The sequence below is a fragment of the Megachile rotundata genome, chromosome 5 (assembly GCF_050947335.1).
Source record: "Megachile rotundata isolate GNS110a chromosome 5, iyMegRotu1, whole genome shotgun sequence".
Classification (NCBI taxonomy): Eukaryota; Metazoa; Arthropoda; class Insecta; order Hymenoptera; family Megachilidae; genus Megachile; species Megachile rotundata.
The window spans coordinates 20,460,835-20,480,042 of NC_134987.1; the positions used below are offsets into that span (position 1 = coordinate 20,460,835).

General features: G+C 40.8%; 1 protein-coding gene across 7 annotated transcripts; it reads right to left on the reverse strand.

Annotated features, from left to right (window-relative positions):
• On the reverse strand, nucleotides 1-18,914 carry LOC100875454 (otoferlin). Of its 7 annotated transcripts, none has more exons than XM_012285193.2 (28): nucleotides 18,444-18,909; nucleotides 13,732-13,790; nucleotides 11,774-11,962; nucleotides 11,303-11,583; nucleotides 10,672-10,936; nucleotides 9,961-10,137; nucleotides 9,534-9,596; nucleotides 9,083-9,167; nucleotides 7,637-7,980; nucleotides 7,185-7,495; nucleotides 6,626-6,869; nucleotides 6,135-6,371; nucleotides 5,739-6,047; nucleotides 5,507-5,659; nucleotides 4,802-5,002; nucleotides 4,440-4,691; nucleotides 4,265-4,315; nucleotides 3,521-3,822; nucleotides 3,078-3,445; nucleotides 2,830-3,012; nucleotides 2,014-2,737; nucleotides 1,775-1,945; nucleotides 1,455-1,624; nucleotides 1,028-1,346; nucleotides 718-916; nucleotides 432-650; nucleotides 255-355; nucleotides 1-181 (listed from the first exon to the last, which is right to left on the reverse strand). In XM_012285193.2, exons 1-28 carry the CDS (start codon nucleotides 18,520-18,522, stop codon nucleotides 1-3), a joined length of 6,237 nt encoding a protein of 2,078 aa, XP_012140583.1. In that variant the 5' UTR covers nucleotides 18,523-18,909. The 7 variants fall into 7 exon arrangements, with proteins under 7 accessions (XP_012140583.1, XP_012140582.1, XP_076388298.1 ...); XM_012285192.2 differs by having other exon boundaries at nucleotides 10,672-10,939; XM_076532183.1 differs by lacking the exon at nucleotides 4,265-4,315.
• Nucleotides 18,915-19,208: the final 294 nt, after the last annotated feature.

Here is a 19,208-nt window from a genome sequence, read left to right on the forward strand (position 1 = left end):
TTAAGCTCCCAACAATTTTTTAACAGAGTAACCCGGTATTGCATAGAAGAATAATAATACGAGTACTAATAATCCGATTGTTACGAACGCTTTCAAAATTGCCCATTTGTAATTGTGCCATACTATGTATTTGATGGATTTCAAAGGATTCAAGAACCACATAAATGACGCATCGGGTCGTCTGAAACAAGGAAGAAGCAATATAATTGAATTGAAAATTATTCCATTAGATGTATTCTTGAAATGTTGCTTACTTTGGTTTGTCGAGCGGATCTGGTTCGTTCCTACCATAGCCAGCAGGATTTTTTTCAGCTTCTTCTTTCGTTAATAAATGAATTTCAGCTTCTACTTTACCCTACCGTTTGCAAAATATTTCAAAATTCTCATAAAAATGATTCGTATTCGAAAGTTGAATGCAATTCGAAATTTACCGTTAATTCCATGTCTTCGTTTTCCTTCTTCACGTAAAATGGCCACCAGCCTTTTATGCGCTTTTGCTTGAAAATATTTACCGTCGGCACAGAACCGTCTGTTTTCAACATGCTTAACGTACAGAGTTTGCTATTTTTCGCACCACGAGGAAATCGATTTAAATCGAGCGTAATGGCACCCAGAAAATCATCGGCCGAGAAATGATCTGCATCCCAAACCTTAAAAGCGATGGTTACGAAAACATACAAGGTTGAAAGAAAGTTATTTTACGAATAATTTTGTTACTTGTAATTCCAAACGAGCTGGAATCTTGCATTCGGTCTCGTCCCAGCTGAAGAGACTTTCCTTTCGATTGATAACAATTTTCTCCTCCGCCACCAAATAATCAAACGGAAATATAAAGCGCCAATTAAAATTTCCTTCTCCGGTTAAAGATCTGTAGTGAATATCCGTCGACTGACAATCCTCCGGACCTTTTAACCATCTATCGAATTTACGAAAAATACATTGTTAAACAAATTTATTCATTGAAGCGTTTTTTATTTCTAACACCATCGAATTATTCGTAAATTTATAAAAGCATTAAGCATAATACCCTTTCACGTAAATGTCGCTCATCTTCTCGCCAGTGAAAAATGCATCGTCTTCTAATACAACGTCGTCGGTGTTCCAAATAATGATCCTAAGTTCGTAACTTTTGGGTTTCCTCGGTGAAATATCGATCGATGGTCCTGGCGAAGGCATATCCATGGGAAACATGTCGACCCACATTTCCAACTTTCCTTGCTCGATACCTGGTTTCTCTGGATTGTAAAGGGGGCGCGTTTCTACGTGTTCCGGTACCAAGGCGCAACCGATTCTTGGGAAATTATGCCATTGATGGAGAACCGCTAATGCAAGCTGTTCTTCTATGCCTGACGGTAAGTGGTAAAGATGGTGAAAAGGTAAAAAATTACCCGCGACGATTGCTTCGGATTATTTTTGTCAAAGGATGTTACGTAGGCGTATTGAATCGCTATTACCTTTTGTATGAACATAGTATTCCATTTCTTCGTTCGACAACGAGAACGTCTTCCTTCCTATCGTCACTTTTCCATGCGAATACATAGGACCGTCAACCTTTCCCTCTTTACAGAGTTTCGATAAAATTTGCGTCGGTTTCATCGCATCTCTCCACTTGTTATAACCAGATCTGGAATACTTAAATTTTAATAACTATGTCGTTTTTTCTGAAATTATTTTTTTTTGGACCGTACAAAATATACCTTGCCACTTCAATAGAACCCTCTTTTCATAAAATAAGTATAATCTATTATACAAACTTTCTATGTTAGAAACTCACTCGTCGTATTTCTTGGCTAAACCACAGGTAGCACGGTGTCTACTGTAGAACCGATTTTCCAAATCGATTTTCGTTTCACCGATCATGTCATCTGCACCGACCAAATCCCAGTCCAATACCTGCACGGTTAACAACGAGTCCTGCGGGAAGGTTGCTTCTATCTCGAAACATCTTGCAAATAAAATATAGTGTAAGAATTTGTTCGATATTCTAAAGATACCCGAATGATCGGTACATACTTGCCAAATACTGGATTAAGCTGTTTCGAAACATAATGTTCCTTGTCACTGATTCTCTTGCCGCCCAATTGCAGAACAACGTACGGATCGGCCTTTCCGTTCAAATCGCAAGGATGAAGATCGTTTGCCTTGACAATGTATACTCGCACCAGCACATGGATCGGTTCGTTCGAAGGGACACCTTGAAAGAAACCGTATTGCGGATCGAATCCCATCACCGTGTGGTCTATCAGATCTCTAGGAAGAGGCCATTTGTACACTTTCAATGCGCCCTTAAAGCTTCCTACTATTCTGGACTCGTCTTCTGGTTCATCCCCGGTCTTCTTCCCTCGATACAGCTCGAACGTGTGCAACCATTCCTTGAACTGTTCGAATTGTGGCTGAGCCTCCAATTCGTTCGGATAAATTTTCAATAGCGCCGTTTTGGGGAATTTCTGATACTTGGGACTGATCTTCGAAACGAACCTTGCCGCGTTCGCGGTAGACTTTAGGCCAAATAGTTTCTTCGCGGTAACACCGGGGCTTTTCTCTCCCGACGCGTTCGTTTGATTATGGGAATAATTCTCTTCCAAATACATCGGAACGTTTCCATTTGACTGTGTTTGAAACATCGGTTTCTCTCTACGGAGTTCTTTGTTCTCTTCTATCATCGCTTCGACGGAAGCGAAGTATTTTGTCCACCAATCTTGACAACCGTCCTCGTCTTCGAAGCTAGCGAAATCACCTGAGAAAAACATTTAGTTGATCTTAAACTTTACATGCTTCTAAATTTACTTCTCCGTAAACAAACGTTATATGCTCGTTCAATAAACTCGCCTGTACTCGCATCGTTAACCAAGCTTTGCTTCTTTCGTATGTTCTGCTCTGTTTTGTCCTTCTTCGTTGGCCAAGCCAGTTCTGTACCTAGAGTAATGATCGTGTCTCCGGCATTAAATTCGATATCGGTTAAAGATTCTGGCACAGATGTTTGCTGATATTTCATTTTCGATGAGTCGAAACCTATGTAAAAAAATTCAAGAATAAAGAATTCTGTTCTCGTTTCAGTTTCTCGCGCTCAAAAGTACCTGCTGAATATTGTTGTAACTGATACAGATTCTTTTTTCGATCTTCCGCGTCCTTGGCTTTCTTCGTTTGCGGACAGTACATGTATTTATGAATGGAATTTATCGTATGAGTACCGACCAAAGTGTATCGACCAAAGCTTCTGCAGTCGACCGCTCTTATCGTTAAGGGTGGTCGATACAGTTCTTGTTCAGGTAACTCTAATTCCAAAAATTTGATAGGTGTATTGAAATTTGGATTTTTCTTCGCATTCGATATAACCGACGAATAGAGGATGTGACCGGCGCATTCGACATCCACGCGAGGCTTGTCCACGGTCATCAAGTGTATTCTCTTCAGGTCTCTCAAACCCCAAAATAAGACTTCGATTCTGCGACGAATACGAAGAGTAGATATTTTTCAGGCACTGAACTAATCGCACTATTTTGAAACATAAAGTACCCACCGATATTTTGACAGGGTCGGTCGAATACCAACCGGTACCGGAAGAATAGGTCCCTGGTCTTGAACGGAGGTAGGCGTTTGTACCAATTTTTCTTTCGGATCTGGTAGCGTCGGGAATCCGTACTCTTTCGCCGAAGGATATTCGAGCAATTCGAAAACGGCGAGAAGCTCACCAGCTCTCGCGGCACCTCTGGTCACGTCGTACCATTCCAACGATGGCGGAAATTCCGGTGGCGTGTAACATTCCGAGGCGAGTTTCACGTGAGGACGCGCGACTGCTCGTCCTATGTACTCTGATTTTCCCTGAAAAGTTACCGGTCCGTATTTCAATCTTCGAGTTAGGGCTCACCAGATTTCGTGGATATGTTAACGCGATCAATGTCGGAAAAGGTTTTTTATGAATCGTATATCTAGTAACTCGTGATCGATGGACCATTCGTTAGAATAGTAGTTAATCGACAAAGATTGATAGAAAATAGATAATTTTATCATTTTTTCAACGATGAACTACGATAGATAAACTGGAAATTTTTCATAGTCGAATTACATGCTTCCTAAGACAACCAAATTAAAAAAATCATAGACATGAAAAATAATTAACTATAAAATACTGTTCGATGCCAGAAAAGAAGAACGTACAAGCATGTTTCGTGCGCATACGTGTTACCTACGGTGATCGAGTTGTGTGGCATGTAGTGAATCGTGTGATTCGATACCGTATGAATGTCGTATATTGTATACAAACTGTTAAAGCAGAGTCCTCATGCAGTGTTATGTCCATAGTAACAAAATGACTCTGTAAAAAGAGAATCACAAGAAGATAATAGTTTTTGCGTTTAATCGGCAAATTTGTATCGCGATGGCTAAATACAAAACAGAAATTATAAAACAGACATTACTTTTCACCGTTTCGGACGTACCACTTTATCCTGATCGAAGATTTCGATGACGATAGACGGTGGATCCTTTTTGATCTCTTCGGCGGTGCCGTAGATCAAGATGTCGTCGAAAAGAAGGAGCTCGTCCCACGTGGGGCTCAGAGTTTCGTCGATCACTTGAGTAGATTTGCAAAACTCGCCGCATATCACTCTGGCGAACGGGTCAGAAAGACCGGACGCGTCGCTGCCGATCAAAGATCGGGCTTGATACATGTGCGCTCTTAACTGGAACTTCTACTCGACATAATTATTACGAAAATCTTAGCGAGTCATCGATACCGGGCTCCCGCGAAGCTTGTTTCAAGTAAACGAGTAGAGGATTGAGAAATGTATCAGACACGTACATGTTTCTCGACGTAATGAATAACGGTAGGCGGTAAAGCACGAGGTCTGTCGACGTTCTTCAACTCGTGACTGACTTCGTATCCTTTTGGTAAACCTTGGATAAAATACTTTTTATGCTTCAGAATACCCATCCACATGTAAATTTGTAATTTCGTTTGTATCGCCCAGCCGGAAGGCCCGAATCTCTTTTTGCCTGGAAGCTATCGATACATCGCGTTAAATACAAATTTATTATATCGCGTTACTTTTTTCGAAGATGTCTCACAATTACGAGCGACCAGAGACAAGAATAGAAATAGAGAAATGAATGGGCTGAAAAAGAGGGAAAGAGTAAGAGAGAAAGCAAATTCAGAGGATCAAAGTACAACAGGTGATACAGAGAAGTAGGGACGTAGAGTTTACTCGGCTATTTGAGGGAATGTGCATAATACGTGCCAGATGGCAGCGAGGTATACGAGAGCGAGACGGACGAAATGTTCGAAGAGAGAAGGAAGAGCACTTAGCGAGTAAAGAAATGAATGAACGAGTGAAGGGATCAGGAGAAAGTACTTAACCGGTAGGTCATAGGTAAACGATGTTGAAACCGCGGACATAGCAAATGTTGCTATTTTACGGTTATTTGAGCATTGTCTCTTCGTGTCACTATTATTAATGTCAACCATTATCGATAAAGTAATATCGATAAAAAGTTGAAGCTGACATACTTTAAGAAACATCGTTTGCACTTTCCCGCAATATCTGCCGCACTCCTCGTCGACAATCGAGTAGATCAAGTCTCTGCCAGGAATTCTTTGATAAGCCACTCGTCTTCCAGAACTGATCACCCAAACAAAGATATCGGGCAAAGAATCTTGAGGCTGAAAAGCAAAAGGTCCTCGTAACCGATAAATTCAGAACCACATTCGGTTTTCGTTGGAGTTCACGCAATATACTCACGTCCTCGAGGAGAAACTTTAATTTCTGCAAGTAACTCTGGGCAGTCTTCAACCTCTCCTTGAAGCTGCTTTTAGTGACCACCGCTTTCAGATTTCTTGACAAGATACCGATATTCTCCAGTTCCCTTTGACACAGCTTCGTCCTTTCTTTATCGAGTTTTGTTTTTCCAACTCCGGGTCCAGTGAGACTCGATTTGCTGATACTAACGTATCGATTGCAATTGCTGCTCAATTCCTCCAGGGTGGACTTTAATATTTTTTCAGCCGAGCAATCATCCGCGTGTAACTGCGTCTCCGACAGTCCTTCTTCCTGATCGAAGATCAAATGTCAACCGTAAATTACGACATCGTTTCGGTCATAAAGTCGTTACATTTCACCCGTAATTTTTCGACTTACCAGTTTATCGGCAATTTTACCGATGATATTGCTGTTGTACATTCTGCGTCTGTAGTCGGGCCAAATGCTTCTAACGTGAAGGCAAGGTTTGTCGTCCCAGTACGGTAAGAAGTAGTAAATTTTATCGTGTGTCATCGGTTTGCAAGCCGGAGTGGTACTCTGCCAGAATCCGCTCAGTACTTCTTGTAATTCTTCTTGATCTACGCTCGTTCCGCTCTTTGGTCCCAATTCGCACATCTGTCGTGAGTAAATCGGTCGAAACAAATTCGTTAGCTACATTTAGTTTTCCCGATCGAAACGTTGTATAAGTTTAACGCAAACAGAAAATAGGTATCGTAACAGGAATTGCTCCCTTTCACTTTATATTATCCAGCGATTATTCGGTTACTCGGTCAATCGGTCATACGGTCATTCAGCTGGATAGTTTATTCGTCGATAACGCGTATCTTTCAACCCTTCGTCCCTCCCTTTTCCCCATTTCGAACGCTTACTTTGGAGCTTTCGTTGTGGCCATCCAAAGCGTTGCCTGCGTTTCCTATGGATAATTCGAAGTACAACGGTTTGTCGCCAAGTTTCTTGTCGATCATCGTCGCGTCCATAATCGTAGCGAACAGAAAAAATTCCTCGTTTCTGGCGTAAGCTAATTCATTGATGGGCACCGCAGGCTCGACTTCAACCTCCGACGGAGCAATTTCCACGTTGTCGCTAATTTCTGTTCTGATCGCTACCAGTAATCTGTGATAATGACCAATTTATTAGTAATCGTCGGTACGCACGGTGAACTGTGACCTTTCGCGATTCAAAAGCCAATCTGATTGGCATCGATAACTTTGAACTTCTATTTTCCGTTTCAATGCGGCTGATATTATTAATTAAATCTTGGTCACGTTAAATAAATCACGTAATTTCGGAGGATAAATTGAACTGTACATTTTTTACGAAGACGTAACATGTTGCTTTAATAGTACTATTCAGGATAGAATTTTATTGTCATTGCATTAATTTCTATTATAATAGCACGAAGTTGGAGTTATTTTATTCAACGAATACCTTGCTCTGTACGAGATTCCCTCTCCCAAACCAACGTTCAACGTCGAGTGCTCGTCGATGAGACTATAATCCCTGATGCTTCCATAAAAGTGAATAAAAGCCGGACCAAACGTAGGAAGAAATCCCTTCTCCCCGTCGTTGCTGATTTGCTTCAAATCCACGAAATGGGTGCCAATCACCGTAGCATGGACCGGGTCGTTGTCACACAGCTGGATTTTAATCCTTTGACAAAGGGGTGGAAACATTTCCGAGAAAACGATCTGCTCGTTCCAAACGGGAGCGTAACTGTGCCTCTTAACGCTCGTTTTACCCTGCATCGCACAAAAGTTCTTTTTAAATTGTGTTCGTTGTATTATTTTGTTGGTTAAACACACCTATGGGTCGACGTCCATGGATTTAAATTAAGAGGTCATTGATCTTTTTAATTAAAAAGGAATAAAAATATCGTGTACCGTTAGTCCAGCAAAGGACACTTGAACGTAAGGATCGACGAGATCCTTCACTTCGCCCGTAAAAGCTTTCTTCACGTTCGCCATGATGCTGCTGTTCATCTTCGGCAGCCCGTCGGCTCTGTACACCTTTACGATAAACTTTGCCCTTTGTCTCTCGATAGGCACACCGTCCGGAAGCAGCAGATTTCCCTCGATATCGTCCTCGTCTTTTTCGCTCTTTGGCGGAATTTTCACGGTGTCCCCTTTTCCGATCACGCTTATGTCGCACTTTAAATAACCCTTTGGACCGCCGGCCACGTCGTCCGGATCCGTCAGCAGCGCCCATTTGTGGTAAAATTGATGATCTACAGAGCGAACGTGTGCGTTACTATGTGAATCGCATCTGAATGGTCCGATACATCGTAACACGAAAATAGACAAGAGAGTTCGAAGCGGGAAAACGTTTCACGAACGATCGTAAATACCATTTATAAAAGAAGATTTATGAATATGCGAGACAAGGTGCAACTGAGCAGTCATCCGCTTCCGGTGCGTCCTTGTACCTTTCAAAAATTTTTATTTGCATCGACAGGTAATTCGGTTTGATCAGTTACCGTACTTACGCGACGAGCTCTGTGTCATTAGATTTATGCGTTCTTAAGCTAACATTTTTTAAGAGCGATAACTTTTGCGAGAAAAGCTGTCTGTTTTTTTTAACCACGCGATTCTAAGCGACAGAAGCGGCATGACTTGGAAACCGTAAGCGATAGGCGCGTGAAGATATTACAAAACGCATGCGTTGAAATAGATCGAGATTAAAAAGTGGAGATGAAGCGCGATAAGATTTCCTTTCGTTTATTTATTGTTTTCCATTCTTTGTTTCTCGTCCAGCGCCATGGTTCGCGTGATCCTTGGAAGTCTCTCACTTTTCTTCGTCTAAAGATCGTAAAGTCACGAAGGAACCAGGCTCGTAATGTTTTATGTCCTAAATAAGGAAGAGAAAGATCGCTGATACGAATAAAGAACATGCACGGTGATAAAAGTCACTGAACCTATTGCCTTTGAAAGCAACGTTTTCTTGACGCGTGATTAGCGTAAAATATATACCGAACGTTTCGTAACAAGTCAGGAGCAATATAACACCGAAAGAGAATACGACCGAATACGTGTGCTATTTTGCATGGCTTCTAAATTACAACCATTGCTCTTCGAGGAACAAGAGTTAAACATCGGCGAATCGCTACCGCAGCGATTTCTGTAACTCGAACGCAAAGTTTAACATTTCACGCGTTTATCTCTTTGTATCGCTAAAGCGGAAAGCACTTTGTACGAAACGTCTTGTATAATTTCGCGCGCCACCTTGAATTCTTAGTCTTTCGGCATGGGCTCGATAAACGATGAGAAACAGTTATTAATGATCAGGAATGTAGTCTTTGGAGGTCCTTTCGAACGGTTGAAAAATTGTACCTGGTTGTGCCCATACAGTCGCGATGTCTAACTTAAAGATGCCCAGCGTTAGATTAGCGCGTAAGAGATTCCGCGATTGCTGCACCTGCGTATCAGTAGAACGTGTTCACTTCAAATAGTCTCTACTCGTTCGTTAACAACGAACACGTAAACTTCTCTTTCCCGCTTACGAGCTACCTGTTCTCGAACAGGTGGCTACAGGTATACGGCTATTCGAGTACTATAAATTGCGGTGCATCGAACTTTACAAGCGAATCACAGACATTTTCGATTACCGAAAACGTTCCGTGTGAAAGGCAAAGCGCGATTGGCGATTTACTGACAGCACATTACATTGTTTTATCGAAAAAATATCGTCGACGACCGATCGTCCAACTCGAAGCGAATTAGCTTCCTAACATTTCTAAACAGCGGCTCTAGAGAAACGAGGAAATTCGGAAGGTGAACTTACCGAGAGCGTAATGATTTTGTCGAACAGCATTACGGGCGGCATATGAAAATCGAAGACAAAGTACTGCAAATAAAAATATATCATTCAAATTATTTCGTTGACAATCGCGTCTACTATTACGAATTTTACTATTTTACTACTATTTTCTCATTTCTTGGAGAAACATCGTGACATTTATTCGACGATACGTATTTTCGAAGTAAATGAAGTTCGTCTCGTATCGTCAAATAATGCACAAAGTAGTATAAAACGTGCTAAACGATGTGCACGACTTGAAATTACTTCGTATCTAGCTTAAAAGAGCCGACATAAATTGTAAGGTCCATACGTCCAACCGTTTATTCGAAAGAACAGTGATCGTAAACGCGTAGAAGAAAAATTAAATGAAAATTATGTAGCTACGTAATTTCATGAAAGTAAAAGTTACCTCGTTGTAATATGGACAGTTCGTAGATTCCTTGACGCTAGTGTATTTTCGTTGATCACCTATTTGCACGCAAACCACCGGGTCCATGTTCAAACCTGCCAATTGCCTCGCTTCGATGATCGTGATGCAAACTTGATAATCTTGGGCCTTTAGCGCGGTCTGGCCCGTGTCGGTAGTCTGTGAACGATACATCGATGCAACGAGATTATACGGATAGAAATGCACTCGCTTCCGAAGATTCTCTCCGGAGAAATATCTCCAAGGGTAATTTCGATCGATCCCTGAGTCAAAGTCTACCCAGCTAATTCTTATGTAAAACCCGTTACCCAATTGGTTCCGCAAATTACTTATTTCCTTTCCTTCCCTGTCGAGAACCGATGCCACCCTCTCCAATGCGCTTCGTTTATTTGCACTCGAACCCCTTCAGACACCCTGACGCGGAACGAATTAACAAGCGACGCGACCGTTCATTAATGTCACTTCCACCTTACTATAGCTACGGCCAAAGAAAAATAAGAACCGCGTAATAATCGACGAATATGAACTATCGATCGTGGACCAAAATGAAAAAGCAAAATAAATATTTTATCTGTAAAGATTGGATATACCGCTTGTTTGAATATCGTTTTAATTGCATTGAAAACGTCGACAATTGTGGCTTTAGATTCTATCGATGAAACTGTTTAAAGGACGTTGGAAGGAAAGACAGACCTTCGGTTTTGGTTTCTTCGTTGGTCTCGCGATCGCGTCCTGAGGTTCCACCGCGGGCGTGCTAACTTGGCTATCATAATCGGACACGTTCGTCTCCAAAGATGTCATCGAGTTTGCCCTGGAAGGTTCGTTGGATGTTGCGCAACTCGAGTCCATTCTATCGAGCAATTCTCTGGTGTCCGAGCCACTGTCGCAAGATCGAGCTCTCGGTGGTCTCTGCTTACCCAACTTCATGAAAGATCTCATACTCTTCAGCGTAGAATTTCTACTGTTTAAACGAAATAAGTTGCAATTGCGATAGTTACTATATGGCTACTCGGTACTACGTTCGTCATTAAAATTACTTTCAACTTTCACCGATTTCGAACTTTGTTTTCGAACAGGCACGGAAAAGTGCCATTATTGATCATCGAAATGCCGTGTCAAGGTAACGAATGTACTACTATCGAATGAATCGAGAGAAGATACGGTATCTCCATCTTAAGGCTTCTAGTCGACATTTTACATTCTTCGCGACGCAACAGGGAAAGTAAAGGGAGAAAGGAGCAAGGAAGCGAAACAAGTTGGATATTACGAAAGAAAATACGCGAGAAATCCGAGAAGCCGTATCGACTTATCGAGAATGTCTCACCTCTTACGATCGGTTGACTTCTCCGTAGCCGACAACGAACTACCCCTTTGTAGAAAACCCCTTCTGGAAGTTTTCTCTGGACTGTGCCAAGAACCCTTCCTTTTGCCGCTGCCAGAGCCGGCGTTAGCTTGCTCGAGACTCCTCTCGAGATTCGCGATATTTTGTTCGATGTCGATCAACATCTGTTGCTCGTCCTCCATTATTTCTGATGCCTCCATTATTTCCGAGGGATTGCAACTACCGTCGGGAGGGTTGTACCGAATTTCGAAGCAGATGATAGCCTATGCGTATAGACAAACGTACACCGGATAAACGTCATCATTCAAAACGTTTATAAAACCGGGGGAAAAATCAATTTTTCACCGTGGACACAGCAATTGAACCGTGATACTCGATCAACAAAATGGAAAACGGAAGCTGTTACTGCTATTATGGATTGCGCACTTAAGTTCCTGAAGAGGAATAACATACCTGAAGAGGTTTGTTATTCAGATCTACCAAGGAATCCGTGATAACTATACGACCCTCTCTCGCTACCGTTTGTAGAACCAAGCCATACTTCGCGAGCACCTTCTCGTTCCTGAGAACCCCTCGGGAGACAACTGACAGTTGCAATACTTCTGCTTCATCGATCGGTCTACCCAAATTCCAAACGAAATTCTGTAAATAAACCAGACGTTAGACAAGAAGAGTGGAGAACGATATAAGCGCGAGTCGTGTAATTATAAATATGTAATAAAAGTTTATCTCGTACGTGGTACTTTCATCCCAATTAAAGCGTTTCGATGCCCATTAAAATAAATAAAATCTGTCGGTAAATGCAATATGCATTTAATATGATATATTTCAGAGCGTATAAAATTTGTGTGGAACTTTTAGATTAAGGGGATCATGTTGGATGCATCAATGCAGCGAACGGGGTGGATTCGCGTAGCTTAACTCAAGATTTAAGTACACGAGCGTTGATCGTTCGACGATGCGTTATGTCACGAGCGATAAAAAGCATTATAGCAGAATGTTTAAAAGCCTCAACCGCTTACTGGGACAATATAATGGATCGCTGCATCTACGTCATCCTATTCGAATCACGTAAAACGGCTTTGAAATTTGAGCGCAATATGAAGCGACAGCCATCGGTCGTCGACGCTGTCGAGATACTTCCGTAAGTACTCGAAATTGACTTCCGTTTTGACCAACTCGATAACGAGGTCGCGATTAATCGCGGAGTTTACTATCGTACTTTGTCCCTTCTATCGATTTCTCGGCTAATAAGGTTACGGCGATACAGAAAATCTCGCTGGACGTTACGATAAATTACAAATATACGTGCACAATGTCGGAATGTTTTTACAGCGGAATTCGTGATGACCCGCTTTCGAATCGATTCTGTGATCACGCACTTTACCTTTGCTCGCGTCTCGAATAAAACTGCACGATCGGTTTATCCGCGGGGTTCGTAATCAACGCGCGTAATCGACCGAAAAGTGTTAATAATTGCTGTTAAATCGTGCCATATCGCGTATGTTCGTTTTCGCTCTAATGGTCAGCGAAACGATTAACTTGTAACCTACGCGCTCAAGAGGTGTCGTCCATTAAATTACAGAAATAATTCGACGAGTACGTCCGATTTAATTTTGCAATTTAAAATGTATCTTGTACTTGGTCCAGTTTAGAGAAGAAACACGCGAACGCTAACAATGAAACAAAACTAGTTCCGCAAGAATATTTATTTAATGCGAAGAGCATTAAATTGCAAAAAGCGTTTTCGTCTACTTCTTTTAATCGAGGCAGAAAAAAGTGGGTCACGATAAGCGGTTGATATACACTGCTCGAACGTACAATTTAGCCTGTTCATTTGCCTCCTGCAACGAGAATTTTGGCTCCAGGAAATTTTCAAACACTAACACGGAACTTTATGTAAATATATTCATTTGTGCGCTGTTATAACTGTGTGAAACGAGCACGGTTCGGTCCCTGGATTTTAAGCGTACCGGTATAAACTGCACACGCCCACGTACTCAAAATTTGTATGAATAATAAAAGGACGCAAGTTATTCGAGAGACCTACTTCGTTCGAGCGAAAACGTGACGCGCGTCGCTCTATAACGATGGCATACGGAAGATCAAAAGCACGACTATCGCCGATTAAACGGGGGAAAAAAAACGACTAATGAAAAACAAACGTTGATCTCTCTAAATATCTACCAGCTATTTGTACGTTTTTTAGTTAAACTCGTAGGAAACGATTTCGCGAGACAACCAATTATAGAGTTTTTGTGTCTCTTCAAACAGAATTACGGAGTAGCTGAGCTTAAACGGACAGCGCATTTCATTCGATAATGAGCGGCCGCGTAAGAGTTAAACGTTTATAAAGAGACAGTTGCGAAACAATTTGAGAGTGTTTCAAAAACATTCCCACTCGACCTTACCTCGTCCACTGCAATGTGGTCTCCGCTTTCTTCTAAACATTTCGAGTAGTGAGGAACGCCTGCAAAGGAAAATTTTATTACAGCCTCATAGGTCGATACAAAATTCTATAGATACACGAATCTGCGGAATGGTTTGAAGAGAAAACTAATCGCGGTAGAATCGCAAACCAGTCTCGTTCGCGTAGGCAGCAATGTATGCAAACGAACTTTCTTTTTACGATAAGGACTAGTTGCATATAGAAGCTGCAGGAAAAGGGAAATAAGGCGATGTAAGCTTAAAATATTTTAGAATCCCTGAAAAGCAGCAATAGAAAGCTTTCACGCTCGCACTGAAAATTTACAAGGTACATTCATAAAATAATTCGTCGTAGAAAAATTACATCCGTTGCAACATGAAACGGAATTTTTGTACACACTTTACGTATATCGATAGTACTATTATTGAAAATATTTTATCGCGTTCAGTCCACTTACGTTTTTAAGTAGCTACTTAAAACCGTTATCGAGTAAAAAACGATCTATGCTGGCAACTATTCTCGTTTAGCCGTAAGTAGGAGTGTAAATCTTTGGGATTTTATGAAAGAACTTTTATACTCTGTAGAAATTGTTTAATCTCGCGCTGGCTGCGATCAATTTACAGCCAATTATTGTGTCCTAGTTTTTAACAAAAAATCTGCTTGTATGGGTCAGATTTTTTCCTGGACATGACAAAAAGTGAGCGAACGCGGAATAATTGAAACAACGCGAGTCGAAAAATCGTTAAGCATTCTCTTTTCGTGTACTCGGTTATCAAAGAGAATAGTTAAGATAAGACTCGTTTCTTATTAACGAATTAGAAACTTCGTATTAGCGAACTCTTATTTCTTCGTTTAACTTTAGTCGAACTTTTATTTACAGTGAAACGCGAGAAAAGCTAAAGTTCTTTACGCAAACATGCACGCACGGTTTTTCTCGTAGGCAGCGAAACTGTGTTCCGTCGTTGCACGCAACCTTTGACTCTATACTAGCCTGAACGTTCGTTACTACGGGATATTATTTACGTTAAAGCCGACGTTGGGATTACAAAGTCTCGTTTGTCCTACAAATTCACGCTTTACTCCCCTCTATTGCGAACCACTTTGTACACGGCAATTCGCTCAAAGAGCAAAGGAAGCAAAAGTATCTATCTACCTGTATGACGTGTAAATTATATCGTCGGCAGCGTCGCATCCGTCGTCACACACCGAAACAAACGCTAAAGCTCTACCTTATCGAATGTTCTTATATACCCTGAAAAGTTCAAAGTATTTGTCGCGTTTCATCATTTTTCAAAATAAACCCTAGTTTCCGATACAAAATAAAGGTTAAAAAACTACAACTCGCAGCAAAGCTGTTTACGAGAGTTATTTTTACCATACGCGTTTGTCCGACGCAATCGACTTAATTCGATCAAGCGATTAGAAAGTGAAAAAAGAGAGAAAATCCTGAGTACCATTAATATCGCCCTACTGATTTTAATCGGCGAATAAAAATATCTATGATCGTTCGTAATACCGTGTATCGCGAACTTGATTATTTCTATGATAATTAACCCGTTAATATCTGTAGCGAATCTGAAAAAACTGTCCAAAGGTTTTTTAAAGGGGTCAAGCAGAAAATCTCGCGGCGGAAGTTGATGTCACGCGAGCTCGAGGACTCCCTGAACTAGGGCAGGCATGATTAAATGAAAGTTTAACCAACAGGAGTATAGGCTTCCGACCAACGATTCACCGTTAACGTTGTTAAATTCGAAGGCGAATTTGTCTTTATACTCTTGCTGGGTCCCGCGAGGTGACCAAACCAACTATCCACTGACTGATTTATTTAACTCCCCGCCGAACAAGTTTCGTACTCGTATCCTCCAGATACTTACAGGCCACCGCAAAACGGTCGTTCACCGTGAAAATTGCGAATTCTTCATAGTGTTTGCATTCTTGTATCAACGAATTTGCAATTTAAAGAGTTGTTTTTTAAGCGGGGCGCAACACGGGACCGTAGTATTCTGTTTGCGCTTCAAGTGACCGAGCAAATAACTGATCCTCCACCGCGAAAGAAAAAGTGTACGCTTTACGTGCATGAAATCGCGCACTGCTTTGCATTAGCGAGGTAATTCGCTGGTTTATGAAAAGAGCAACAGTGAATAACCTGGGTTACGATACTCCACTGCTTCAAGATAATGTTCGAAATTATAAACTGTAATTTTCACGAGATGTATCTACTTCAGCTATTCTGCATACTATAAGTCGTGCGTTCTCTCGCGTTTGCTAAACGGATTATCAGTATGTGTTTCCCTTCCGCCTGCTAATTGAACGTTTAGCACCTGTAATCTCCCCTTTTGGGTATTGCTGTGTCTCAAAATGTTGTAAATTGACCAGTAACTAAAGCTATGACTAATCGACGGGAATGGATATTCGATCAACTATTTTTCACATTTAACTTATAAAATTATCACGCACTCAAGTGATTAATTCCTTGACAATATTGACTCAAGCTAACGTTAAATCAAATGTTGACGCTAGGTATCATGGAAATCATAGTTTCACGACAAGCTATGGAAACAAGATAACGATCCGTAACGCGTCAATCAATTCACGGGCATCTGTATAAAAGGGTAGTACGCGATATTCCTCGACGCTTGTTAATTCGAGAGTAAATCAATCGCTGAAGAGTTTGTACAAACCGTACACGTTTCTTTATCGCGTTATCGTATCTTCATTCTCCGCACGATTCCGATCATGTCTTAACATGCTAATGCCTGTGAATATAATTTTGAAAAATTCAATGAAAACTTAAGATATATATCAGATTTTCCACTTAAAAAGCTACGGTGATCGGCACGAATCTAATCCGATAGAGAGATAGTTAAAGGACTAAAAAAGCTTTTAGTCTAGCAATATTCTAATCGCCTTAGATAACAGCTTGAAAGTTGAAATTGCGGACCGAAATGATGGTATCATGAATAATTACAACTAAAGCGTATATGTACACACCATTTGCATATCGTAATAGGTATGATTATTCCGCAACGTTGGTGCATAGTGAATGAATTAAAAGAGCAGAGGAAGGAAGTAGAGAAACAGATTTATTTATTGCGTAAAAAGAGAACAGTATTTATATGTTCTTTTTATAAGTACAATTAACGTTTCAAGGAAACGATTACCGGAAATGCAAACGCAGATAACACGCTTGTGTGGGTGGATAGTAAAAATAGCCGTGCGTTGTAATTAATTCGAGCCGGTGTGTGCTACTATATAAACGATACGACTGAATGGTTTGTGGTTAGATAATTTAGCTACGTATTAACTGCTACTATTAATGTTTCCACGATGAAACAAGAAAAGAAAAATACGAAATAATAAAAGAGAAATAATTACTCGATTTTTATTCGAAACTTGTACGAATTTCATGAACCGATATCGACTCTTCCTGCTCCCTAAAACATCCATACAAAATCAACATTCGCTTCGGTAACTATTTGAAAGCGCGAACAACAGCAGAAATTCATGAACAGTTACACCATAAAGAAGATAAAGACCGGTGCTGTTTATGAAATAATTTGTTGTTTTTCAATTACGTTAAAAGTTAACAGAGCAAAACCTCTGAATGCCCGTTGGGATATGAAATATAACAATATCCAAAAGATTAAATGTCGCGAGAACTGGTGCTCAATTAAACGCGATAATGCAGTGGCTGTTCGATGCTTCATTTATTTATAGAACAACTAATTTTAATCGATACCTCTGATTAACCTTGCGGTAACAAAACAATACGTAACAAATTGCAATAAAAGCAAACTTTCATGCTTTGAACTACATAGATTAGATTTTAGGATCGAAGAAAATTGTTGTGGAAAGCTAATTATCGTACACGCGACACTGGGTCAACCGTCACGTTATTTCCTAGTATCGATCGTGCGATTGATTCGAACTTTCAATACTTCTCATCCCGATGTTATTTTTAAAAATACATATTTCCACTTTGTAACGCGTTTCGCTTTATCTCGAATCGTTCTTTCGATAACTTTTCCTGCAGCAGTTAGCACGCTAAACTACCCTGGTAGTTAAATCTAAAATCTCATTAAACGAATTTTTATGCCTTCGTTTTCTCGATCCGTCAACGACTTTATACACCTTTTTATTCGCTGAAACGTGGAAACGAAATAATTTGTTTGAAAGTGTCGTTTATTAAAATGTTCAAGGTCAAATCTTTTCCTCGACTCGATAAAAAAAGCAATAACTGAAATATAAATAGCTTCATCTTTTATTTTACGACTACCTAATTACGTTTTAGCGTGCGCGGTATCTCCTAATTGCCCAAAAACCGGTATTAATTACTTACACGTGTACTGTTTAACTTACGTATTTGGGAGGAAAAATGTTTCAACTCGCATAATGGTACATAATAATCTGTTTAAATGTACACATTTGTACATGCGGGAAAATCTTTAATACTAAATATTAATTGGAAAGTAGATACATGAACGGTATTAGTTTTCGTCACGATAAGATGTAAAACAAATTTTTCATAAAATTACGTACCGAGAGTTCGTTGCATTATCATTAAATAAAATGAAATAAATTGATAACGTTTCGTTATGGAAGAATATAAAGAAGTTTTTAATTAACTTTAAGAATGATCAGGTCGTACTACTTTAAGACGTGCTGTCAACGGTACCGATACGATTCGAAACTTACCCCGGAAGTCAACCTTCACGACCTTGTCTCCCTTGCACTTCAATCCTTGAAAGTTCTTCACTATAACGATCAGCGCCATTCTTCGATACTTACTTCACCGATTGAATTTACAAGGACTTTAATGTTCGCGAACGTTGCGGGTTCCAGGATAATCGAACGGTAGCGTTAGGTCGCATACTTGGTACTGTTTCTCGGACATTCGCGATTTCCGTTCGTTCGTTCAAAAAAACTGTCCACTCGACGAACCGGACGCGAATTCGTTGAAGATCCAGGCGACCCGGAACCGCGGTAAGCGTTGATCGAAGAGTGGTTTCGATTCGCCGAGATTTTCAGTAAAAACCTCTGGAATTAGTAATTTCGGAACCGGTCGCTGTAGGTGTAAAAAACGAAGGAGCGCGTACACGGGTCGAGCGACGGACAGCTTCGCACTGGCTCGTGTTCGCGCCTCGAACAACCCCCGTGTCCTGACCGCCCTACCCGCCCTTCCTATCCTTACCAGCCTCCCCGTTCCCAACCCGCTATCCTGGAGAACTAGCGCACGCGCCACTTGCTTCGTTCCTCGCGTACGTACACTATCGTTCAGAAATATCTCGGCCATTTCATACTCTTTCGTGCAACGCTCTCTACGCGGAATCATGTGCTCGTTGAATGATGCGAATCACTGAATGGCATCGGTTTTTTTTCACCGGTTCACTGATTAACGCGTTGAATGTTACAATAAAAGTGGATGCACGAGTCAAACGCTCAATTTAAATTGCTAATTGA